Here is a 25,463-nt window from a genome sequence, read left to right as displayed (position 1 = left end):
CACGCTCCATGCGACCGCAATGCTCTCGTATCAGACAAGGCTTGCTCGATCACCTGCTCGTTTGCTGTCTCACAATGTACCCTACACAAATCCGAAACATTTGTTGCGGCTCCGAGTCACGACGAGGGGCAAGTTTTGGTTTCCAAGGGTGTTTTTATTCCTCTTCAACGTCTCTCCCATACAGAGCCGCCTCTTTCCCGAAAATTACATCCAGCCTAGTTAAGACCATACCAAAGACTATAAAAATGGGACCCATTGCCTCCCTGGGTGTGTGACGATCATTGGGACTTAAAAAAATATATATATATATAAATAAATCAAATAATAAGTCCAAACTAACGGTCCAGTTTTTATTGGCCCGCAGCAAATTCTGAAAACATAATTGAATATGGCCCGCACAAGAAGCTTGAGCTCAGCTTCTCAGTTTCCACACTAGATGGAGCCCGCCACACAAAGCGTTTAACGTCCCATTAACACCCCCCCGGAAGAGAAGCGAACACGCAGCGTTTGACATCCGATTAGCCTCCCCCCCCCATTCGGGAGAGAAGCGAACGCGCAGCCTTTGACGTCCCATTAGCAACCCGAAGAGAAGCGAACGCGCAGGGTTTGACGTCCGCTTAGCAACCCGGGGAAGAGAAGCGAACGTTCGCTCCATGTTTGCGTTTGTTTAGAAAACTCTCGTGGCATGCGGCACACGTGCTGCTGACGTATGACGTAGCCCGCGTCCTAATAGATTAAGGAAAGTATCGGCTCACAGATCGGCTGCATTTTCCGATACCCGATCCATCTATTTTGTTGATATCGGGGCCGATATCCGATCCAGATATCGGATCGGTGCATCTCTAGCAGAGACCAAAGGAACAAGGCAAAGTGTTGTGAAATAAAATATTACCTGTAATACGCATTTTGTTATTTGCTGATTGAAACTGCTAATTAAACTGTGAATTGAAACTAATAGGAAGAAAACAACTCTCGCTCTTTATATAGCTGACGTGTCTTGCGCATCCGTTCTGTGTAGAGATGCACCGATCCGACTTTTTCAGTTCCGATACCGATACCGATGCCGTGGCTTTGCGTATCGGTCGATACCCGATACCGATCCGATATTATGGTTGACTTAACAAGCTACATAACTCTACATGTGGAACAGAAAAGACCAAAGGCAATGGCATCAGGCAGACTACACAGTTCTTTGCTCTAAATTAGGGGTGTCCAAACTAACGGTCCAGTTTTTATTGGCCCGCAGCAAATTCTGAAAAAATAATTGAATATGGCCCGCACAAGAAGCTTGAGCTCAGCTTCTCAGTTTCCACACTAGATGGAGCCCGCCACACAAAGCGTTTGACGTCCCATTAACACCCCCCGGAAGAGAAGCGAACACGCAGCGTTTGACATCCGATTAGCCTCCCCCCCCCCCATTCGGGAGAGAAGCGAACACGCAGCCTTTGACGTCCCATTAGCAACCCGAAGAGAAGCGAACGCGCAGGGTTTGACGTCCGCTTAGCAACCCGGGGAAGAGAAGCGAACGTTCGCTCCATGTTTGCGTTTGTTTAGAAAACTCTCGTGGCATGCGGCACACGTGCTGCTGACGTATGACGTAGCCCGCGTCCCAATAGATTAAGGAAAGTATCGGCTCACAGATCGGCTGTATTTTCCGATACCCGATCCATCTATTTTGTTGATATCGGGGCCGATATCCGATCCAGATATCGGATCGGTGCATCTCTAGTTCTGTGCATTTTATTTCACAACACTTTGCCTTGTTCCTTTCTTCTCTGCTGTTCACTTCAAACACGCTCCATGCGACCGCAATGCTCTCGTATCAGACAAGGCTTGCTCAATCACCTGCTCGTTTGCTGTCTGTCACAATGTACCCTACACAAATCCGAAACATTTGTTGCAGCTCCGAGTCACGACGAGGGGCAAGTTTTGGTTTCCAAGGGTGTTTTTATTCCTCTTCAACGTCTCTCCCATACAGAGCCGCCTCTTTCCCGTGCGCGCACGGAGCGCGGTGGTGCGTTTACGGGCAGTCGGAGAAATCAACGCCAACAAAAAAGAATTACATCCAGCCTAGTTAAGACCATACCAAAGACTATAAAAATGGGACCCATTGCCTCCCTGCGTGTGTGACGATCATTGGGACTTAAAAAAATAAAAAATAATTTTTTTTTTTAAAAAATTCATAAAAATTGGGTGCGTATTATACATGGGTACAAGCTTTTTTCCAGCATCAGCATGCCATTTTTAGGGTGCGTATTATACATGGGGGCGCACTATACACGGAAAAAAACGGTAAATCAAAAATGTTAAAAGTAGATGTAGAGTCCCTTCTTTTCTCTTTTGGTCAAAAGATGACAATGTAGTAGCTCAGCGAGGCAAACACGTTTGAGTTGACCATATTTGGGGGAAAATGCCACTGCCAAAGTCAAAGTCTGCTTTATTGTCAATCCCTTCATATGTCAAGACACACAAAGAAACCGAAATTCCGTTTCCTCTATCCCACTGTGACGAGACATAGTACACGAAAGACATACAAGTAGACGACACAATATAAAAACAAGAAGGCACAAACAATAAATAATAAATAAATAATATGAGTGATGAATAAATAATCAACAAATAACCGAATAAATAAAACTGAGCCAGTGTGCATACAGCAGACAGTAAGCATAGCGCAAAGTACAGGACGCTACGCAGAAAGGGGGAGCGGGTTCAGGATCCTAACAGCCTGGAGTATGAAGCTGTTGGTGAGTCTGGTGGTGCGGGAGCGCAGGCTCCTGTACCTCTTCCCAGAGGGCAGAAAATCAAACAAAGAGTGAGCGGGGTGACTCACATCACTCACAATCGTGGTCGCCTTGCGGGTGACATGGGAGGTGTAAATGTCTTTCAAGGAGAGGAGTGAAGCACCAATAATCTTACCAGCCGTGTTCACTATGCGCTGCAGGGCCTTCAAGTTGTAGTCAGTGCAGCTGCCACCCCAAACAGCAATACAGCTGGAGAGGACGCTCTCAATGGTGCCGCGGTAAAATGTAGTCATGACGGCCGGAGGAGCGCTCGCTCGCCTGAGTTTCCGCAGGAAGTACAGGCGGCGCTGGGCCTTCTTCGCCAGTGATGCGGTGTTGGTGGACCAGGAGAGATCCTCACTGATGTGCACCCCCAGGAACCTGGCGCTGCTCACTCTCTCCACCACAGCACCGTCGGTGGTCAGCGGCAGGTGTTGGGTGTGACCCTTCCGGAAGTCAACAACAATCTCCTTAGTCTTGTCGACGTTCAGCAGGAGGTTGTTGTCCCTGCACCACGTGGTCAGAAGGTCAACCTCCAGGCTGTATTGAGTCTCGTCTCCCTTGGTGATGAGACCCAACAGAGTCGTGTCGTCAGCAAACTTCACTATGCGGTTGTCGCTGTAGGTTGCAGTGCAGTCATGCGTCAGGAGGGTGAAGAGCAGCGGACTGACCACGCAGCCTTGGGGGGGCCCTGTGCTCAGCGTGATGCTGGCGGAGATTTTGTCTCCAACACGTACCACCTGTGTCCTCTGACAGAGGAAGTCCAGTAGCCAGTTGCAGAGGTAGGTACTGAGGCCCAGCTTGTCAAGTTTGCTGATGAGACGTTGTGGCACAATGGTGTTGAAGGCAGAACTGAAGTCCAAGTGGCTAAGGAGACGCTGGTCTTTGTCGGCTTCTCACTGTGAGGAATCTGACCCGCCCCCGGTGAATGAGCAATGTCATGGCATGCGTTGCAAATCGTGACACCTCTGAACACGGCTCAGGCTAATTTTTTCCCAGGATTGTATCAAAATGCGCGGCCGTCGGCGGCCAGCCGAGACGTTGCTCGATTCTGGCGTGAGCCCTTCTCGCCACCCATAGATTGGACTTGGACGTCTTGGGAAGTTCCCAACAAAACAACTTTATTGACAGACTTGACAACGACAATGTACTTGTGTCATGGGTCCAACGTGGCATCCTTCTGGTGTCAATGGCGATGCTTCAAGCACATTCCTTGTGCCGCGAAAATTTCAACGCTGCCATGCAAGCTAAGAAAAAACAAACGCGCCCACCGCGTTGGTCGTCACGCTGTCATTCGTCAGAGTGGTCGCCGTGGAGAATGGATGTAGTGCTGCGATGTCACACGCCGAGCAGCCAGATGAAGCAAAAAGGGCATGAAGAGCGCAGAGCCGACGCGCCCGCCGACGCTGCTGCAAACACTGCAGTTGCGTCTCACTTTGGCGTCACGGGGCCAGGTGCGGCTTCCTGTACGTGTGCTCGCTGATGGCCAGGCGGCTGAGGCGGGCCCCGTAGTAGTCCACGATGTAGTCGGAGCCGTCCGCCGGCCCCACTATCTGAATGGCAACGCACGGCACACACGAGTCAGCGTGCTACCGTCTGCGCAGCTGTTAGCATGTGAAGCGAACATAGTGGGCGAAGGTGTTGGCCGACCTCCACTGACCTGCACAGCGATGAGGATGAAGTCCACCAGTGTGCCGATACCGCAGAAACCCACTGTGCAGAACTTGAGCACGCCTGAGGCAAATGCAACAAAGCGTTTCACACGGCGCCGCATTTTTTCATGCGCGGACCGATTCGGCGTGGCGAGTGGGACTCGTGCAAGCGCGTCGCGCCTGCCGCCCGACAATGAATGGAATTGTAATTGACACTGCAAAAACCCAAAAGTTTTGTCTCGGACAAGCAGTTATTTTTTTGATACGATGATTTTGGATTTATTTCTACAGTGTCAGTCCGCACGTTTCCGTAAGACTGTTTTACGAATCATGAAAAGTTGAAGCAATCAAGCCGCACGTTTGTCGGGTCTTTGTTGCAATCGGATTTGCGACTTGAGCGCTCGCATGGCAGAAAAAGAGACTGCAAGCCCAAGTGGCGAGTAATTAATCAATTACAATGTCATCAATAAACCGTCTTGCCTTGGAAGTCATGCTTTAGTTGCCTCTGTTTTTTTAGAAAGAATAACCAAAAAGCCCAAAAAATAGAATGAGGATTTGGGGAAACAAAATCTCATGAAATCAAGATCAAAATATGTGCCCGATGTGTAATGCCAAGTGTGCGTACCGAGTGCGGGATAGCCGAGGTAGAAGCGGTCGGCGCCCAGCCAGCCCAGGAAAAGTGACAAGGCCACAGCCACTTTGTACGAGTAGCCGCTCCTGAAAGCACGAAAGTGGCGTTGGCTCGAGTCTTCCGACCGCTTGCGCTTGGCCTCTTGTGTGTGCGTGTACTCACACGTTCCTACAGGGAATGGTTTTATTAAAGCCCACCTCCTCCCCGCTGAAGCGAAATTGCGTCCCGTTGGGAAGCCGGCAGGTGACGTTTGGAGCTGGAAGACACTCCACTACATGCACGCACACACGCACACACGCTCTCGTTAGAAAATCGGGAGTGCGCGGCCTCTCGGGCGCGCTCTGCAGCAACGACGCGTCCCGTAAAAAATGGCGAGCGCGTGCGGGCGCCACCGACCCCAGGTGCAGGCATCACGACAGTTTTGCGGTTCCTGAGTGACCTCGTCGATCTTGGGATCTATACACAAATATGTCGGCGCAGTCAAGGAACATTTTTCAGGACTTTACAGCCCATGATATCAAAAATTAAAATCATCCTTACACAGCTTGCTCGGTGGCATAACATGAACTGGAGCATCTGAGAGAGGCACCACAATTCATCGATTACTCGACAACTAATCGTCAGAGACCTACCGTAATTTTCGGACTATAAGTCGCACCGGAGTATAAGTCGCACCAGCCATAAAATGCCCAAAAAAGTGAAAAAAAACCATATATAAGTCGCTCCGGAGTATAAGTCGCATTTTGGGGGGCAATTTATTCGACAAAATCCAACACCAAGAACAGTCATGAACGAGCAACAACAGAATAAACGATAGGTATGCTAACGTGACATAAACACAAACTAAGAGCTGAGAACGGCCCTGATGTAAAATTCAGAGTTATTCAAAAAACTATGGCATAAATAACACGTTAATAAAACCATCTGCGTCACTCCAATTCATTAAATCCATCAATCGTCCTTTGTCAACAATGCGTGCGCGCCGCTGACGGCCCTTGCACTTCAAAATATTCCACAGGCCCATATAACGATATATAAATTATATATCAAATAACTATTTTATAAGCAATAATGTTATCAAACAATCTCTGCACTCTAAATCATTAAATCCATCGATCAAATTGCTCGTCCTTTGTCAACATCGCCGCGTGTGCGCCCTGACGTCAGCCTCGTCGTTATTCCACAGATCTACTATATAACTATATTGTAGTGTTAACAAAGTTCGAGGAAAGACGTGGGTTTGGTAAACGGCTCTTTATTTAACAAAACAAACTTACAGGCGTGTGGCGGCGTGGACTTCCAGCCACGGAAGTGGAAGAGAGCTCCATAGAATAGGACCAGGCGTGCGTAAAAGCCATGACCGAGCTCCATCCACCGTCCTCGGACAGCCACCCGGCTGAGCGCCGGCCCTCGACTTCCATCCACGGAGGTGAAAGACAGCTCCATAGAATAGGACCTGGCGTGCGTAAAAGCCATGACCGAGCCCCATCCACCGTCCTCGGACAGCCACCCGGCCGAGCGCCGGCGCCCGACTTCAATCCACGGAAGTGAAAGAGAGCTTCGTCGAGTGACGCGCGACGTCGCGGTCGCGCGTCAGCAGCGCGACGTCGCGCGTCAGCAGTGCGATGTCGCGTCAGTAGCGCGGCGGTTGTTTACATAAAGGACAAAGATCGACTCGACGGAGCTCTCTTTCACTTCCGTGGATTGAAGTCGGGCGCCGGCGCTCGGCCGGGTGGCTGTCCGAGGACGGTGGATGGGGCTCGGTCATGGCTTTTACGCACGCCCGGTCCTATTCTATGGAGCTCTCTTCCACTTCCGTGGCTGGAAGTCGAGGGCCGGCGCTCAGCCGGGTGGCTGTCCGAGGACGGTGGATGGGGCTCGGTCATGGCTTTTACGCACGCCCGGTCCTATTCTATGGCGCTCTCTTCCACTTCCGTGGCTGGAAGTCGAGGGCCGGCGCTCAGCTGGGTGGCTGTCCGAGGACGGTGGATGGGCCTCGGTCATGGCTTTTACGCACGCCCGGTCCTATTCTATGGAGCTCTCTTCCACTTCCGTGGCTGGAAGTCCACGCCGCCACACGCCTGTAAGTTTGTTTTGTTAAATAAAGAGCCGTTTACCAAACGCACGTCTTTGCTTGAACTTTGTTAACGCTACAATATAGTTATATAGTAGATCTGTGGAATAACGACGAGGCAGCGCGACGCTGCATCAGCAGCGCGGCGCTTGTTTACATAAAGGACAAAGATTGACTCGACGGAGCTGCTGCTGACGCGACGTCACGCTGCTGTCGTCATTTGAAATTAAAATTAAAGTAATCCCTTGCTACATCGCGGTTTCACTTTTTTTTTTTCAAAAAACATATATAAGTCGCCCCCCCACCCAAACTATAAAAGAAAAACGCGATTTATAGTCCGAAAATTACGGTAGTTTAAATTTAAAGTCTATATACTGGCAAGGCTGATTTCTGTCATCCTCTATGAAAACAGATTGATTAGTTTTTTGTTGTTTGCCAATTTCCTGATGAATTTTATGAATCAAAACAGAACTTGAATCGTCTTTCATTGCTGTGGATTTTCATTATTTATTACAGCTCAGGCAGACCAAAAGAAAATCAACACTCAGCAAGACCGATGCTTGTATCCTAATCCTAGCCTTTTGATGACATCGACCAGGACAGAGTTTTCCATCTACTGCAGTCTTCTGTGATCTCATTTTTGTCGCGGTCTTCCCGAATTCAAACTACACTGGTAGAGGAAAAAGGCCACTGTTTTAAGTCAACCCAATTTAAATGCCATATTCATTGACATGCTTTTTTTCTTTTTGTTCGTTGACATTCGTTTCTTACTCGGAAGTGACGCGTGATGTCACAGCGAAGGGTCCAGGAGGGTATTGAAAATTTCCAGCACAGAATGCAAACATGATGTGACATCACAATGAATGGCACTCCTATCCTTTTAGATCAGATAAGCAGGTTTGATACTTCCAGATTGTTGATCACCTTCCATTCCTTCTATACTATTATTACGCTCATCAGTTGACGCCCAGTCACACTAAAGCACCGCGACATTTTTTGTTTTCTAGTTGTCTATTTTTGTCTGCTTACAACCGGCAGCGAAGTGATCTAGTGATCTACTCGCCCTTAGCAATAGCTTCACATCCAGACGAGGAGAGCGAGTCAAGGCAAGGATATTGACCGAGTCTCAGGTTGTGGCAGCTGCCCGCCTCCTCCGCCGTCGCGACAATCGTCCGCCGAAAAGACGCACAGCACAAGAAAAACAACAAAATTGTCCAGAAGCCTGAGTGCAACCACCGCGACATGGCGGCTGTGATGTCACCAAGCGCCGCATTCAAGGCTACGAGGGGGAAAAGCATTTTTCCTGTTCTTCACGGGCAACATTTCAGAACAGTTCAAACTAACAAGTGACCAAATGTCTCTGAAGGTTCGAGCCAAATGATAATGTTTCACATTATCATACAAATTGGGGGGTGGGGGGGTGGGGGGGGGGGGGTAAGCAACGCGTGTAGTGGCGTTGTTGTGGAGGATTTGGAAAAGTAGCGGTGTTTCCCACAGCAGTTGAATGCAGCATTTAAAGTGATACTGTCGTCCAAGTGAAGCCGCTTCAAGTAAGTTTCACATAATTTCCAAATCTAAATATTCTGAAATTACTCGTCGTTTCTCTTCAATGTTGTCTGAATGGCCAGGTAGCGCGAGTGCCTACAGAGAAAAACACGAAACGAGTCGGAGAATTTTGGGGGGTGGGGGCCGGTGCGTCGAGAGAGGGCTTGAGAGAGTTCGCATGCTAACGGGTTGCTTACGTAGTTGGGAGACGACACTAACTTCGCTTTCTTTCCTTTCCACCTTTCACACCAGTGAACACATTGCCCGAATTGATAACTTTGTTTGTTCGCGTTGTGTTTTCTTGTGACTTTAGTCCATGTCGTGGGGGCTTTTATGCACCTGTTGATTTGTAGTGACCCCGCCCATCTAAAAAAAAAAGAAGAAGAAAATAAACATAAAAGACGATACAGTAAATTCAATCAATACAGTAGAGTATAAACTATGCACTACAGTGGACTTTTGATGTTGACGAGCACTACGAAGTTAAATCTTTTGGCCACTCGGCCCTGCTTGCCACCAGTCGACCTTCCCAGTTTTCACTTCCGTGATGGTGAACCTGGGCGGCGTGCGCGCTTTCCTTGTTGAAAAGTGCACGTCATTGTTTGGGCGAAAGCACATTGCTATCACACTAGCAAAAAAAAACAAAAAAACGTTCTGAATCACAGAATGTTAGTGTTAATTTAGGGTGACCAGATTTGGGTTTCTGAAAAAGAGAGGGTATCATGTTATGACACAAATCACATGGTGTCTGTATAGCAATCAGGGCATTCTAGGAATGCACATAAGAGGGGGCAGTCAGAAATGTGAAGGGGGGATGTTTTTTTTAGTTTTTGTTGTTGTTGTTTTTTACACGTTTTTATCACTGTTTGTGTTTTCTGGGCACACAAGGAACGCTCACACGATGCTGAAGACACACCAATTACCAGGGCTGTTACATACAATTTATGCAACTCAGGAAAAGCTTCCTTGTACTCCTGTAGGTGTTTACAGACAGTGCATAGGTCTGTTTCATTTGGACATTTCTTGAGCAACATCTGTTTTGCCACAAGAATTTCATTTTTTAGATCATCTGCCTCAGTGCCAGCCAGCGCAGACAGAGGATGCAACCCGGTTGAATCTAGAAATGTGCTGGATTTGGGTGCAAGACTAGATATGGCTCTCATCAGCTCAACGTTCTTCTGAGAAAATCTATTCTCCATTTCTGAAATGGCCCTGTCAAGGATGTTGAGCAGAGATCTTTTCAGAGACTGAGAGGGGGAAATGGTTGGATTGTCCGAGTCTGTATGGCCCACAGTTGAGAGCACAACACTTTGACCAAGACATTTGCTCATTGTCCTCCTTCTCTTTGGAGGCGGTGCATCATTCCCAGCAGCTGCCTGAGATGACTCTCCCCAATCCTCATCTTCACGGAGGCTTTTTAAGGACTCCAGTGCTGCACCAACAACCTCAGAAGCACTGCACAAATCCACAGACTGAGACTGTAGAATTGCATTTGCTGGTTTCAAGACACCAAGCCCCAGCACTAGAAACTTTCCAGTCTCAAAGAAGTGATGCCTCAAAATTTGACACAGCAGGCCCGATGCCTCGATGCACAGGTCAACAGCAGCACTATCATCCTCTGTCATCTCAGATAGGATACTGACAATATGCAGGGCTCGAAGCTTATTTTTTGCCCAAGTTGCCCTCGGGCAAGTTGGAGAAAATTTTACTTGCCCGAAACAAAATTTTACTTGCCCGAAGTTTTTTGGAGTGGATTTTTACTTGCCCGACACGGAAACAAGCTCTGCTGGTGCGCAGGCGCAGAAGAGCCAGGGACGGGTGAGGGAGCATGCATTTAATTACGAAGCGCTTTGCCGTTATCAATGTATTGCAGACTTACACGAGAAACTAACTGCTCCCTAGAAAACAAAATGTCGGACCAGAAGCGGCAGAAGTTGCGAGAAATTATGCACAAAATCGTCTTTTTACAGCTTGAAAACATGGTATTATGGCAGGGCAAGTTCGGGCAAGTGAGGAAAAATTCTACTTGCCCGTCTGCCATCGCTACTTGCCCCGGGCAATCGGGCAATCGTTAGTTTCGAGCCCTGAATATGGTCTTGATTGTCAACAATGCACCTTGTCACTTCATAGTGGCTTGTCCATTGGATTTCGAGCAGTCTTTTAAGGTTAGGTGCTTTATATTCCTCAGACACATAGTGGTGCTGAAAAAACTTGTACAATGAACTAGAGAGGTTAAAAAAATCTCTTTGCACATGGTTCACTGTATGGCATGCACAACCACTAAGTGCAGTTGATGGTTGTAGCAGTGGATGTATGGGATATGCCTAGCAATCTTGTTTTGCAGCAGAGCTTGTACACCACCTCTTATCCCACTCATCACAGAAGCTCCATCATAACACTGGCTAAGTATGTTGTCAGCACTGTAGCCAGCATCAGAAAGGTGTGTCAGTATTTCAGACGTGATGTACTCTGCATCAAGTTGATCCAAGTCAATCAACCCAATAAGATGTTCCTCTGGCATGGAATTGCTGACAAATCTAATCATCACAGACAAAGTTTCCACATTGCACCTGTCCCTGGTCCCATCACTTTTGAGGCAAAACCCTGCAGAATCAAAATCAAAGTCAAAGTCAGCTTTATTGTCAATCTCTTCACATGCCAAGACACACAAAGAAATTGAAATTACGTTTCCACTATCCCACGGTGACAAGACAGTACATACGACATACATACAAGCAAACAACACAAAATAAAAACAAGAAGGCACAAACAATCAGCATTTTCATATTTTTTCCTGACCTCTGCAAGCACCATGTCTGCCAGTGTTTGGATCATTTCATTTTGGATATCCTTAGATGTGTATTTTGCATTCTTTGGGATACCCTTAGCAATGCTTGCTAGCTTCTCATCCTTCTCTAATGTATACTCCATGAGTTTCAGAAAAAGCCCTGAAGCAACATCATCACCACCCGCATCATGTCTCAAAGTTTCTGCAGTCCCACGGAGCCCCAACTCATTCACAGAGAGAAACTTAATAGCACTGCCCACACTCTTGACATAATGATTTTTTTTCAAGTTGGGTTTTACCAACCAACAGAGAGTCAACAGTACCCCCTGTAGCCTCTCTGCTTTTGTGCTGAGTCCAGGTGGTGGAAGAGTGCACATGGTCGTGGCTAGACATATGCCTCTGTACCCCCTTGTCTCGTTCGAGTGCTGCTTTCCAATTGTTAAAACCAGTAAGAGGAAAAACAAAATTCCTCTCATTAGCAGAGCTACCATATTATAGAGCTTGGTACGCCAAAACCAGCAGACACAGAGACAGCTTCTTCCCCCAGGCTGTTGCTCTGATGAACTCACACCACTCATAGTGTCTCAGAGTCATTACTGTGCAATAACATCCTGCTCTTCACACCTTTTTGAATTTGTCTACACTGTTTTTGCCATTATTCACATGTCCTGAGTGTTGTTAGTCACCTAAATGTTGAACAGAGGGTGTGATTTTACCGAAGTGAAATTCCTTGTTTGGTACGCTCAAACATGGCGAATAAAAACTCTTGAATCTTGAATTTCCGACAGGGGAAACAGAAGCATGCGTCCCGCACAACAGAGTACTCCAGCCATGGTCGTGAGCGGTACCAGGCAGGATTGAATGACCTGAATGTTGCACCAAATGCACGCTTTGGGTAGCTACTAGGGGTGTAAATCGCGGGTTTTGTCACGATACGATATCATATCGATACAAAGAACTACAATACGATATTTGCCGATATCTTAAAGCCTGCTGCGATTCATTCACGATATATTACGATATAGTGCTCTACGATCGATATTTTTATTTTTTTTAAATAAAAAATATAGAACAATATCCTGATTTATAACAATTCATATGCAAAATCAACATGGTACTGCAAACTCTTTATTTAGGAAATTACAAGAGTATTGTTGTATACAAAGTGCTTATTTTAACACTGAACTTTGATGTCGTGTTTTTTCTTTAAATGTGCGGCGAGATTTGTGCTCCCTGAATATTTGATCACCGCATGGCAGGATTTACAAACTGCACGTATCTTGTCCGTTGAGCCATCTTTTCTTTGGAATCCAAAGTGCTTCCAAACGAATGACTTGAAGCCAAAAGTGGAGCAAATTTCCTCGTCTTTTTGGACACTAGCCATAGCACCAGCCCAGGAGCCGCGTACTAGTTGTCGACTCCCCTTTCACGTGCCTGCTCTGCTCACAACACGCCGCCGCGCCACTGCTCCCGGAAAGAGGAAGCAAGCAACAATTGTTAGGGTTTGCAGTAGAGTGAGCACCACCCTAACAACAATGAACTGGATTTCAAAATAAAGTCGCGTCTAATGTCCGAGGTCAAACACGGCGATATAAATCCATGTTTACGTTTAGCATTGATGCCAATTAATCGTAGAGCATTATATCGATTATGCAATGTGTATCGATGAATCGTTACACCCCTAGTAGCTACCCAGTATTGGCTGGGATGGTGCATTAACATTTAAGTTACTAGGTAGCTGAACAAGGGCTTTAAGGCAGCACATGTTGAGGGAGGAGGAACAGGCGAAGCAGTGCTTGCTGATGGTACAGGTGCATTTATGCTACTACTGCCTCTGATGCACTAGTACTAGCAGCAGCATTACTGCTACTGCTTTCAGTACATGCAAGAGGAGCAACACTTGTTTTAAATGCTCTGAAAAAAGGATGGATCTCGCAGCATTAACTATCTCTTTGTGAGCAGCTGAATGGTGGAGTGCAAAGTAAAGTTTTGAGAAAAACATCTTTATTTATCTAATTTTTATTTTCAACACATCCGTGAATGTGCGTTTTCGTTTCAACATTGCTTGTAAACATTCGGTGTAGACTGGCCAGCCCACCCTACTTTGCAGCAAAGTGACCAGATTTGAGGAGAAGGGCGTGACTTATTTGCGAACGATACAAAATAAAACCTGGAACTGAGTGAAATGGTGGCAATTCTATTGACAATGTACTGTAGATATGTATTATGTTTGAGGCAGTCAAAACCCAGACAATTTTGAAAATCCCCCGGACATTTTTTTAGGCCTCAAAAGTAGGACATGTCCGGGAAAAAGGGGACGCCTGGTCACCCTATGTTAATTTCAAGTTTTCTTTCAGGGCGGTGCGGAATGCCGGACGAGGCCGGCCCGAGTCAAGTCCGGCCAACGTTCCAAGCGATTTCGCCCGGCGAGCGTCGGCGGGCGTCGGCAGCCCTGGAGCGTCTGCGGGCCAAGTTGGCCCAGAAGGATGAGTGGCGGCGCCACCTGGGCCGCGTGGCGGCACTCCAGGACACGCTGGACAGTCCGTTCTTTGTGCACGTGCTCACTCTGCAGCGCGCCGTCGCCCACCTCAAGGAGCAGGTGCGTACCCGCACCCCACGATGACACCACACTGACCACACTGTGTGTGCGATACTGCGCTTGTTTAGCATTGTTAGCATGGAGCGTCTTATGAAAGCAACCCAAAGTTGTTGAGTCGAAGTGGGTTCGGCGCCATCCTTCACGGACAATGCACGTGTCTCAATTTCTTACTCGCATATCAAGGCAAAACAAAAAAGAAAGAAAGAAAATAGATGGCACATGCCTCCTAAAACTCCAAAGTCGGCTCATTCGTACATCAGGGCTGTTACGTGGCATGGCGATTCCACACGACGAGCGCCCACTTTGTGTGACATCACTTTGCCACAATGCCAAGGGGCGTCTTTGCGTATTGGGCGCGGGCCCATAAACAAGGACGCGTCCAAATTAAGATAATGGCGGGCGGGCTGGCAAGCGGGCTTCATATTGTAAGTGGCGCCAAGGTCACGACGAGTGTCAGCCACTCGACGTACCGTAAGTCTATGAAGGCGTCGGCGGCGTTTTATTTATGGTCGGCCTCCCCGGCGCCGATCAATCACACTTTAATATCCGCCGTCCCGCTTTGACAAACGGCCCACCCGCCCGACGACGCAAAGTGAGAGGAAAGGTCATTCATACATTAGCTGTAAGCGAGGCATTGATTTTTACACGCGCTTGTGACTGCAACTGCCACACGCACACTGTGATTGTGTGTGCATGTGTGAGACGCTTTGCAAGTGATCGTGTGTTTGCCATGTGAATGTGTGATGGAGTGTGCGTGCGTGTGTGTGTGTGTGTGCGCGTGTCTCTGTGCGTGTGTCTGTGCGTGCGCGAATGCGCGCAAGTGTCTGTTAATGCATGTTTGTGTAATCTGAACCCTTGCTGCACTGCAAGATGATGCAAACATTGACTGCAACAACATTCAGCCCTTCTTGGGGCTATGGTGTGGATTCTTTATCCTCTGTGAGGAGTGAGCGACTCTCCATGGATCATTGGTAAAGGCGATTTGAATCGTGAGCACCTGCCCTTGTGGTGTAACGCCTTCCTTCCTTCCTTCCTTCCTTCCTTCCTTCCTTCCTTCCTTCCTTCCTTCCTTCCTTCCTTCCTTCCTTCCTTCCTTCCTTCCTTCCTTCCTTCCTTCCTTCCTTCCTTCCTTCCTTCCTTCCTTCCTTCCTTCCTTCCTTCCTTCCTTCCTTCCTTCCTTCCTTCCTTCCTTCCTTCCTTCCTTCCTTCCTTCCTTCCTTCCTTCCTTCCTTCCTTCCTTCCTTCCTTCCTTCCTTCCTTCCTTCCTTCCTTCCTTCCTTTTGCACTTTCCAGTTGAGTACGCCACCGGAGGAGAGCGGCCGCAGTGTCAGCTTTTCCCCTGCCCCACCCACCTTGGAGGCCCCGCTTGCCCTTGGTGCCCCACCCTCGCCCGACAGCCTGCACCGGTGGATCGTGGCTGCCGCTGCGGTGAGTAGGCGACCACGCAAACTCTCAACCTGGTTGTGTGACAAAAACAAATCAACTTGTGGGTGCGATTGTGTGTTTGTTTGTGCGTGCTTGCGTGTGTCGGGTCCCAACGTTAGGGTCGGCCCAGTGAGCGCGTGAGTCTGACACGTCCGGCCGTGGGGGGTTTGGGTTTCAGCATGACAAGCCTCCACCCAGGAAGCGGCCGTCCCGACGCCTTCGTCAAGCACATCCAGCCCGGGAGCGTCGCTGACAGGTGACGTTCAGCTTTCCATTCAAGCGTCGCGTCTCAAAAACAGAAGGGTAGGCAGCATGTCTTGGGACACGCACGTGATTAACAGCATTGCGTCAGCAGGGATGGACGGCTGCGTGATCAGATATTGGTGATAAACGGCCGCCCCTTGGAGGTGGGCGTGAGTCCGCATCAGGCGCTGGCTTTGCTGCAGCTGCCCGGCCGCACGGTAGACTTGACGGTCGCCAGGGACCGCCCCCCAACGGACATGCTGCCACTGGCGTCATTGTCGCCACCGGCCACCGCTAACGACGTAAACGCCGTAATACACGCCGTCGTGGCATAACACCCGATCGCCGTCATCTCTCTTGTGACAAACGAACGTGACCCCCTCCAAGGCTGAGAGGGCCGAAGTGGAGGAGATCCAGCTGCTCAACGACGGTTCGGGTTTGGGCTTCGGTATTGTGGGCGGGAAGACCGACGGCGTGGTGGTCCGGACGCTCGTCGAGGGCGGTGCCGCTGACAGGGTACGTCCGCAGCGCTCGCTTCTGCGCTCATCCTCTTCTAGCCCCCAGTCCTCCCGTCACTCAGGACGGGCGTCTACGCACGGGCGACCGCATCCTTCGCGTCGGGGCCACGCCCACCAACGGGCTTGGCAGCGATGAGGTGGTCCAGGTGCTGCAGGGGTGCGGGAGTCACGTGAGCTTGCGAGTTGCCAGGGACCGGGGCACTCGGAGAACCAAAGCCCCGCCACCGCCTGACTCTGCCCCTGTGTCGGTTGCTCCCATGCGGCTTCTTCAGTGCCGGAGCAGCGGTATGGTAAGCGGGTGCCGCTTCCTACTTCTTGACTCCTCATTCTTACTCGCCAAGCTCGGTCGTTCCTTCTCTTGCTTCCCATTTGTGCGTTTCAGCCCAATCTGGATGGCTACGAGATCCATGAGGTTGCGCTCACCAAGAAAGACGGACAAAGCCTCGGAATCTCCATCATCGGACACAACCCCCTCAGCAGTCAAGGTAAAAAAACTTTGAAAAAGCTGACCTCACACGAGGAGTCTGTAACATTAGCGTCCGGGTCCATCTCTTCCTGACAGATGCGGTGGGGATGTTCATCAAGCACGTGGTTCCGGGCAGCGCCGCCCATCACAGCGGGAACATAAGGGTTCAAGACCGACTCATTGCCGTAAGAAGTGCTCCGCCGGCACATCATCGTTGTTTGGGAAGTGCCGCCCTCATGGCCGTGTGGTGGCGCCTCGTAACAGCTCGTTGCGGGACCGCCTCAAAACGGCCGCGCGGTGGCGCCTCGTAACAGCTTGTTGCGGGACCGCCTCAAAACGGCCGCACGATGACGCATGCAAACGGAATTCAACTTGTGCCCGTTCAGATGGATGGCGTCAGCCTCCACGGTCTGACCAGCAGGGAAGTTGTGGAGGTCATGAAGCGGACGGGCCGCACCGTGCTCCTCACGCTGGTCCGCAAGAACAACGCCGTCGCCTTCCAAAGGTCCTCCAACGCAGGTCGCTCATTGCCCGCTGTTTCCTAAACTTTGCTTTGTGTCATTGCCAATGTGAAAAGTACTTCAGGAACAGGCCACAAGGAAAAAGATAAGTGACAAAGTAAAATGGTCAAAAACGGGTGGGTGGGGGAGCCTGAGTTCAATCAAACTGCAGAGTAGCCGGAGGTTCAATGACTGAAACTTCATGATGCTTGGAAGTCTTGTACTTTTTTGTTTTTTGCTTGTGTGTTTTGAACTTTGTGTGAGGCTCATTTGTTTCTGTTATCCCTCTGCATTTGTTTACAGAGTGTCTGTCTGTGTGTGTGTGCGTGTGTTCTTAGTATATTGGTGTCTAAATGTCATTTCTGATGTGTGTGTCTCAGTGGAATCTTCTTGTGGGTCACTGCCGAGGTCACTGGAGTTCAAGACTCACACTACGCATTTGGATACACACAGTACGAGCAGCGGTGAGCAAACGCACACGCATCATATGCTAACACGCACGCAAAATAAAACAAACACACACAAAAATGTTTGGCAGTCGGTCCGCTTACTTGGTTCTGACACCTGTCCCTCCCAAAAGCCAGGCGATAGTAGCAAAGCACTACGTTTGTCTCAATAAAACTCCTCAGTCTTCTCTGGCACGATGGTGGCCAAGTCCAGAGGTGCGCCACCTAGAGACTCACTACACATTGCAGCAGCGCAACAAAATATGCTGACTCACGAGCGAGAGATTCCATTTCAGTTTGTTGCCGGAAGAAGGCTTGTGTGTATTTCTATCCCTAGTTTGGCGTGAGCTAGCTAGCCATTAGTGCACGGCTCGGTGCAGATGTACGAGCGTTTATATTCTTCTCAACGCCAAAGATTAATGACAGCCTGGCCGCGTTTAGCAATGCTAATTTAATCTAAAGCGGTTCTTGCGGTGAGCTCAGCAGTCGACAGACACCAGCTTGACACCCAAGTTCCCATAGCAACCGCCACTTACCTTAAAGTAAAAAAAAAAGTCCCAATGACCATCACACACACATCTGGGTGTGGTGAAATTTGTCCTCTCCTTTTATCCAATCACCGTGTGATTTTCATCCATCCCCTGGGGGAGAGGGGAGCAGTGAGCAGCAGTGAGCAGTAGCGGTGCCGCGCTCGGGAATCATTTGGTGATATAACCCCCCATTTCCACCCCTTCATGCTGAGTGCCAATGGGTCCCGTTTTTATAGTCTTTGGTATGACCCGGCCGGGGTTCGAATCCACAACCTTCCAGTCTCAGGGCGGACACTCTACCACTCGGCCACTGAGACGACGCTTGACACGACACCCACATATGTGCATGCATGTTTTATTTGCCAATTTGTGTATGCATGCAAAAGCATGTGTGTTTGTGCAGCTGCTGAGCTGACTCTGAAGACCAAGTGGCAGCGGAATCTGGGTCCAAACTATCAACTACTGGTGAGACAAAGCAGCTGTGTTTTTTTCTTTTGACGGGCATAATTTTGGACATACGTATGATGGAAAAAAAATTGTCCAAATGCTTGACTGCAAAATAATGTGTGCAGTTGTCTTTGATGGCCGTAACGGCATGAGACACTGGTGCCACGGATACTCCGGCTGAACAATTGCAAAAGCCTAAACTTGGCCACTTTTCTAGCTGTGACCAGTGTGGCTCTTATTTATCTATCTATCTATCTATCTATCTATCTATCTATCTATCTATCTATCTATCTATCTATCTATCTATCTATCTATCTATCTATCTATCTATCTATCTATCTATCTATCTATCTATCTATCTATCTATCTATCTATCTATCTATCTATCTATCTATCTATCTATCTATCTATCTATCTATCTATCTATCTATCTATCTATCTATCTATCTATCTATCTATCTATCTATCTATCTATCTATCTATCTATCTATCTATCTATCTATCTATCTATCTATCTATCTATCTATCTATCTATCTATCTATCTATCTATCTATCTATCTATCTATCTATCTATCTATCTATCTATCTATCTATCTATCTATCTATCTATCTATCCCCGCCCGCCCGCCCGCCCGCACGTCCGCACGTCCGTCGTACGTCCGTCCGTCCGGGCGTCAACGTCCGTCCGTCCGGGCGTCAACGTCCGTCCGTCCGTCCGTCCGGGCGTCAACGTCAAACGTCAACGTTTTCCTTGACTGAAATTAGTCAGTTAATTAGAAATTATATTTGAAATTAGTGCCCGGGCCACCAACCATTTTCATCATGTGATGTGCCGGAAGGTGTCGGCCGTGCTGTCCGAGCTCAGGGAGGAGCAGGAGCCAGGTGAAGTCACTAACCAAGAGAAGGAACGTGTCGAGCTGGCCCTGTGGTCTTCTGAGGTGGAGGTGTTGGAGCTCCACAAAGAGGCTGCAGGAGGCCTGGGCTTCAGCATCCTGGACTATCAGGTAAGTGCGCCGCCATTCAACATCACTATCCACTCCCACGATACCACAACCCCCTCCCCCCCTCACCGCACATTCTCAGCTCTTTGTCTTGAGGCATTGTTTCACCTCCGAGACCCCGCCGCTCCTCCTCCACCCTCCTTCCCCAAACTGAGTGGGCGGAGCGAACTCCAGGTGAAGTCCCGGGTGGTGTTTGTGCACCGCCCGCCTGGGGGGCTTCCTGACCGAGATCGAAACGTCAGCGGAGACTTTCATACGCTCTGTGTCCTCTTTTCCTTTTAGTTATCAAATCGAAGATCCATCAATGGTTTAGAGACCCTGTTGGGCTCCAAATATTCCAAATCAAATATTTTTTACAAATGACAGAGCAGTGATTGATGACCCGCCAGATGTTGCCAATGTTTGTGTCGTGCAGTGCGCCGTCAACGTTGGCCGCACACATCATTTCTGTGCATGGACGTGTGTTTTACGAGCCGGCTAAGAACAAGTGCGTTTGCGTGCAAAACAAAGCCCCAGTCCACATAGCTTGGAATAGTTTTGTCGTGCAAAAGCTCTTGCAGAAAGCTGCCTTCCCAAAATGATGAAGAAGCTCCAGTAGACGGAGCGTCATCACCTGTGGCCATCTCGCCGCCTCCAAAAATACAAAAAGCTTGCACGCCGAGCCAAGCGTAGCCTGGCCAGCGTCGCGTGCGTGCGTGATGCCCGCCGTCTGCCTTGACCTTCGATTCCACGTTGCCCTTTTACTCTGCCGAAGGTTTGGCGCCGGCTGGCTCCGCTCGCTGCCTCCACCTTATACTTGGCCGCCAAACTTGTGAGTGCCCGCGAGACAAAGCGGTTGTCGGATATTTACCTTTGAAGCAAACGGTCTCTTTTGATTCGTTCCCTCTTGAGGTGACAGAGTGAACGGACTCTTCTCTGGAAGCAATCGCTTCATTTTGCTTTGCCCTGTGCTGAAGTGGAAATCTCCTCTGGTTAACTTTCATTCTCCTCATAAATGTCGCGCATTAACGCCTCAATCTCCATGACATGATAATATGATCCACAAGCGACCACAGCCAATTTCTCTTGTTGTTTCGCAGAAAACGGGGATGGTGCTAAGACGCGGCCGGGGGGCTACGGCCCCTGTCAAAAATCCACGTTGCCCTGGTTGGGCCCTGCCTGCACGTTCTGTTATTTGATATTCCAAAATATCTTTTGACAGTAATTTCTCAAGACGTGCTATTTATCGGATGGGTCCCCATTTAAAATCGCAGCGCTGTTCTTGAGGAAAATAAAAGCATTTGTTGTCGAGCGGTTTTTGACACTTTGTCATAAGGAGAAGCGGCCAAGAGGTGACGGGCCACTCGGGGCGCCGCCCAAAGCCGGCAAGCATTTGGTCTGCCACAACATTTACAGTCTTCCCGTGACACGTATGGCAATATGAAGGAGAGTAGCGCCTTTTGACTCACTCTTGGCATTCAACGTTTTGTACGTGAGAGAGACCCTTGATGATTTCCTCTCTGAAGCGGGCTGATGTTGAACGATCTCTGTCTCCCCATGCTGGTCATGTGCCACCGCCTTTGCAGTGTTCAATGCGGTGGAAGCCCGTCGTCGGCTTTGATCTTGAGGAGCGGCAGACGGTTTTCCAGCTCGACCTGGCTCGGACCGCTCGTGGGATGGAAGCTCTGCGCCCTCACGGCTGTTGTCTTTGCAGGATCCTTTGGACCCAGGCGGCTGCGTGATGGTAATCCGCTCACTGGCGGAGGGCGGTGTGGCCCAGCGCGCCGGCGCACTGCTTCCCGGCGACCAGCTGGTCTCCGTCAACGGCGTCTGTCTGGAGGGCTTGAGCCTGGAGCAAGCCGTGCGCGTCCTCAAGGGAGCGCCCCCTGGCGCCGTGCGGCTAGGCGTGTGCAAACCCCTCGCGGTGAGACGTTCGGGCTTCGGCGTCCATCTCCTTCCTCCTCTTCCTTTTGCTGTTCCCCCCTTGACTATTCTTCCCCTTTTGTCCTTTCCTTTTTTTCTCTGTCCTGCTTTCTTTTCCTTTGCTTCCTTCCTCGTTTAATCCTTCTTTCTCTGTCCCACTTTTCCTTTTCCTACTTCCGTTTTATTTTGATATTTTCTTTCCTTCTGCACGATCCTTTTTTCCTTTTCTTTTCTCCCTTTTGGTTCTCCTTTTTTCTTGTCCTTTCTTCCCTTTTCCAGCTCTCCTTTGCTTCTTGTTGCATTTTTTCTTCCTCCTATACTTCATTTCGCTTCCTTATTGCTTTCCTTTTTTTCTTCCCCCTTTCATTTCTGTCATTCATCGTCGTCTTTCGAACCTCACCCTTGAGTAGGCTCCGATCCTGAAGTGGTCCTCTCCCATTCCTGTGTCCTTGTCACCTTCCGTCAAAGTGCCTTTTTCTTTTTTTCTCCCTCCTGTTCTTGGTCTTCATCCCCCTCGTCTGTCCTTGTCCTCTGCGCGCTGTTGCTGAGTCAGCAAGATGTTGTGACACGGCAGAGTGCTCCATCAGCTCTACGACGTTGCGGCGCTCTTAAGTGGGGTGTTGGGGCTCTGTGCTTGCTATCCTGGTCCATGACTACCGCAGTATTAGGTCATTGCAGGAAGTGGTTGTGTAGCATGACGTTTGTTAGCTTCCTTCACATGTTGCACAGCAACGCTGCAAGATTTCCACAAAAAATGTGACGGTGTGAGGTCGGATCGGTCACTTTCACACACGTGGCTCCAACAAAACTTTTGGATAAATGAAAAATTATCAAAGTTGCTCTCCAAACCACCGTAAAAGCCGCCGACGAGGGTGGCGTTGGCACCATAGAGAGCCATGAGTGTTATTAAGGCATGCGCGGGAACAAAGGGCCCAAACAGCAAGCGTGCGCGTTTGCCGCACCAGCCAGTCCGGCTGGCTGCCTTCAACGTTGCTCACATGACCTCCCCGCAGGTTTTGGCCCACAACTTTGGCCAAGCGGGAGTGGAGGAGCGGGTAGACCTTGGCGGGACTGCTGACCATCCGCCAACTCTGACCTCTGACCCAGAGGAGGAGGGCAGAGAGATGGCGGTGGACGAAGATGAGGCAGTGACCGAGACGGCGTCGTCATCGTCAGCCGCCGCTCAGCAGGCCAGTGGCAACATTTCACACGTGCTCACTTGGCAGCCTACCGCACCTTTGCTCTTATTTCCTTCCATCTATCACACAAATGAGACTTTTCTTCCTGACTTTGGTCATGCTGTATGTCTTTGTTTTGATTTTCTTCTGTTTCTTCCTTGAGTTTTATTTTCTTCTCCATCTGTTATTTTGCATTGCGAGTTTTCGAGCAGCTAGCTAGCGCAGCGGGCAGTTGAGTGCAGGGCAGGCAAGGAAAAGGGCAGAGCGCAGATTTCGGCTGCAAAAGTCACGCCACCGCCTCACGCTAACTCTAATCGCAGCTGCGAGGTTTCCTCAGCAGGCCACCCAAGCGCCAAAAAAATCAGCCGGTGAAAGGCAAGCCGTAAAAAAGACGCCACCGTCCAGCACACGATTCTGTCGTCGTCCCAATTAATGGGCCCGCTTGTGTTTCCTTTTCAGACTCAGACAGAAGACGGGCAACTTCTCGGTGACGCGCTTGATCCTTCTTTCACTTTGATACATTTGACTGGGACGCCCTCGCGCGCAAACTCAATATGCGACTCGCCCGCGTGTATGCCAGGCCAGCACGACGACACAGAGGCGGAAGCAGACTCGAAAGTCAACGGGACGGACGTCGAGTGAGTCCTCCTCCTTCCCGTCGGCTTTAGCAAGTGCCCGCCCATCGTCACTCGTGATTGTCCTCGCAGGTCTTGTGGGATGATTGACATGGAGAAGCGGAGGTGGCGGAGTTACAGAGGATTCTCCATCACCAGAAGGTGACTCACGCCGGGAGTCTCGCCGTGACCGCGTGTCATGTTGCTCAGTGCCTGCGTGCCCGCGTGCGTGTATAGGGGGCTTCCGGAGCGCGAAGAGGGCGAGGGTGAGGAAAGTCCTTGGATCAGTCACTGGGACCCCCCCCGCAGGTGAAGGCCGCCTCCTCTTTCTTGTCCCACGTTGGATGTAGCTTTGGGTGACGCAGGTAATGTGCGTGCGAGCACGTAGGGTGGAGGTGTCTGCCAAGGAAGGCGAGTTGCTGGGCCTGAGCATCGTGGGCGGCCATTACGTTATCAAGCAACTGAGGAACGGAGAAGACCTGAAGGGAATCTTCATCAAGCAGGTCCTGCGTGGAAGCCCCGCCCACGCCACGTGCGCCCTCAAGACTGGAGACAAGATCCTGCAGGTACCAAATCGCACACAGCCGCTCTGCTGCCTCGCTTTCCTTTTGGTGTCTACTTTAGTCTTTTTTTCTTGAGTGTTCTTCATCTCTCTTTTTCTCTCACCATTAGCCTTATTCTTCTCTTCCTTCCCTGCGCCACGACAGCCGCCGAGCAACCAACACAATCCGACCCAATCCGACCCTCAGGCCGCTCTATCTCTTGGTCGGACATCCCACCAGGCTTGCTCTAACAGCTGCTTAACGTGTGGGCAGGTCTCGGGTTTGGATCTCCGAAGCGCCACGCACCAAGAGGCGGTCGACGCCATCAAATCAGCCACCAGTCCCGTGGTCTTCATCGTCCAGAGCAGGAGTGGGCAAACTTCTTGACTCGCGGGCCGAACTGGGTTCTAAATTTGGACCGGAGGGCCGAACCAGGAGCAGATGGACGTAGTGTTTGTGTGCAGTAATATTAGCGACCTGTAAAGGTCATTGCATAAAAGATTTTGGCCTTTAGTAGGTAGTAAAGCATGGATATTCCAAACATGTTTTTTGAAAACAAATGCATTTATTAACAGCATTAAAAAAATAAAAATAAATCATTAAAAAACTGCTATCAGTGAGTCTCATAAAATACGACACTGTTATTATGAATAACAGTCTCCATGACTTCAGTGCCTGCAGGTCAGATTAATGAAAGATGTTTAGCTTATGAGATCACATCAAATGGCAAACATTCTGACCAAATATATCATCTTGAAGAATCGGTGAAAGCATACATCCAAATAAAGTAATCAAAACGGCAACACGGTGAGGGGTATCTGAGAATCAGAGCAGAGTTTTAACTCACAAACACCTGGTAACAGAGGTGAGGAAACGGGAAACATTTCCTTAAAGTAAGCCTTAAGAACTTTACAGGTTAAGATTAGTCGCAAACAGGTGGTGCATCAATGTCCTTGAGCATCCTGCATTGTTTGAAAATGAGAATGGTCGCTAGTTTCAATCCCTGCTATGTGTACAAATCATATTCAAAATGCATTTTTTTTACAACAAACTTGAGAGCCTCCCCTTCATTTTCAGTGGGAACAGTGTTGTTGGTCTCCCTTTTTTGCTAGTGCGTCATAGTCTGGAGTAAAATTTGTTGTGGCAATTCTTAGGAGAGATCCGAGGTGTTGGTCCTTTTCCCGCGATCTGTGACGGGTTGATGTTGATGTGGCTGAACCTCACGTCGCGTACGTCGAGCCAAATTGGCCACTCTTTTTTAAACACTCGGCACTGTGTCCACCTTGCTTTTCCTTGGGCGACTCATTTTAATAGAAGGATTCTAAGGAAAGGTTTGTGGGTGGCTTTAGCGTAAAACTGTATCTGAAAGCTCAGCGCGCAAATTACAAGAATGCTGTCGTCACAGCCCACGCTCTAATTCGGGACTTATACAAATAGAGCGCGAGTGCGCCATGTCCGTACTACTTAGTACGTACTTGTGAGTGTGCACCGAGCTGACACGGCTTCCGGTAGTAAGTGCGCAGGCGAGCGGTTCCCCATCTACTGGGGAAACGCAGTCATTGCAGGCAAAATGACCCA

At 49.3% G+C, this 25,463-nt stretch overlaps 2 protein-coding genes across 16 annotated transcripts; one reads left to right on the top strand and one right to left on the bottom strand.

The window, feature by feature from the left end:
* Positions 1–3,883: 3,883 nt before the first annotated feature.
* On the bottom strand, positions 3,884–8,540 carry tm2d1 (TM2 domain containing 1). 5 transcript variants are annotated; one of them, XM_061296874.1, is made up of 6 exons: positions 8,204–8,535; positions 5,463–5,522; positions 5,229–5,337; positions 5,061–5,152; positions 4,434–4,517; positions 3,884–4,336 (listed from the first exon to the last, which is right to left on the bottom strand). In XM_061296874.1, exons 1-6 carry the CDS (start codon positions 8,436–8,438, stop codon positions 4,215–4,217), a joined length of 702 nt encoding a protein of 233 aa, XP_061152858.1. In that variant the 5' UTR covers positions 8,439–8,535; the 3' UTR covers positions 3,884–4,214. The 5 variants fall into 5 exon arrangements, with proteins under 5 accessions (XP_061152858.1, XP_061152860.1, XP_061152861.1 ...); XM_061296876.1 differs by having other exon boundaries at positions 4,444–4,517; positions 8,204–8,524; XM_061296877.1 differs by having other exon boundaries at positions 5,463–5,536; positions 8,257–8,521.
* Positions 8,541–8,568: 28 nt separating this feature from the next.
* On the top strand, positions 8,569–24,498 carry LOC133166704 (inaD-like protein). Of its 11 annotated transcripts, XM_061296866.1 has the most exons (21): positions 8,569–8,690; positions 13,831–14,072; positions 15,366–15,500; positions 15,617–15,753; positions 15,853–16,051; positions 16,128–16,256; positions 16,321–16,548; positions 16,641–16,743; positions 16,821–16,909; positions 17,111–17,243; positions 17,605–17,688; positions 18,604–18,665; positions 19,488–19,652; positions 21,343–21,552; positions 22,565–22,741; positions 23,189–23,216; positions 23,310–23,367; positions 23,437–23,505; positions 23,581–23,652; positions 23,732–23,909; positions 24,051–24,498. In XM_061296866.1, exons 2-21 carry the CDS (start codon positions 13,842–13,844, stop codon positions 24,270–24,272), a joined length of 2,709 nt encoding a protein of 902 aa, XP_061152850.1. In that variant the 5' UTR covers positions 8,569–8,690; positions 13,831–13,841; the 3' UTR covers positions 24,273–24,498. The 11 variants fall into 11 exon arrangements, with proteins under 11 accessions (XP_061152850.1, XP_061152848.1, XP_061152854.1 ...); XM_061296864.1 differs by having other exon boundaries at positions 15,853–16,042; positions 23,189–23,367; XM_061296870.1 differs by lacking the exon at positions 22,565–22,741.
* The last annotated feature ends 965 nt before the right edge of the window (positions 24,499–25,463 follow it).

The sequence above is a fragment of the Syngnathus typhle genome, linkage group LG14, assembly GCF_033458585.1.
Source record: "Syngnathus typhle isolate RoL2023-S1 ecotype Sweden linkage group LG14, RoL_Styp_1.0, whole genome shotgun sequence".
Taxonomy (NCBI): Eukaryota; Metazoa; Chordata; class Actinopteri; order Syngnathiformes; family Syngnathidae; genus Syngnathus; species Syngnathus typhle.
The sequence above is the reverse complement of the archived record's forward strand: the minus strand, read 5'-3'. Positions and strand labels throughout refer to the sequence as shown.

Bases quoted from the DNA above. Each gene is read 5' to 3' on its own strand.
- tm2d1 (XM_061296874.1), bottom strand. From the start codon at position 8,438: ATGCTTTTCCCCCTCGTAGCCTTGAATGCGGCGCTTGGTGACATCACA. The intron at 5,153-5,228 runs GTGAGTACACGC...TCGTGCTTTCAG, and splicing joins ACCATTCCCTGTAGGAACGT to GAGCGGCTACTCGTACAAAG. The intron at 4,518-5,060 runs GTACGCACACTT...CATTTGCCTCAG, and splicing joins CCTCGGCTATCCCGCACTCG to GCGTGCTCAAGTTCTGCACA.
- LOC133166704 (XM_061296863.1), top strand. From the start codon at position 13,842: ATGCCGGACGAGGCCGGCCCGAGTCAAGTCCGGCCAACGTTCCAAGCG. The intron at 18,666-19,487 runs GTGAGACAAAGC...ATGTGCCGGAAG, and splicing joins GTCCAAACTATCAACTACTG to GTGTCGGCCGTGCTGTCCGA. The intron at 23,368-23,436 runs GTGAGTCCTCCT...TTGTCCTCGCAG, and splicing joins GTCAACGGGACGGACGTCGA to GTCTTGTGGGATGATTGACA.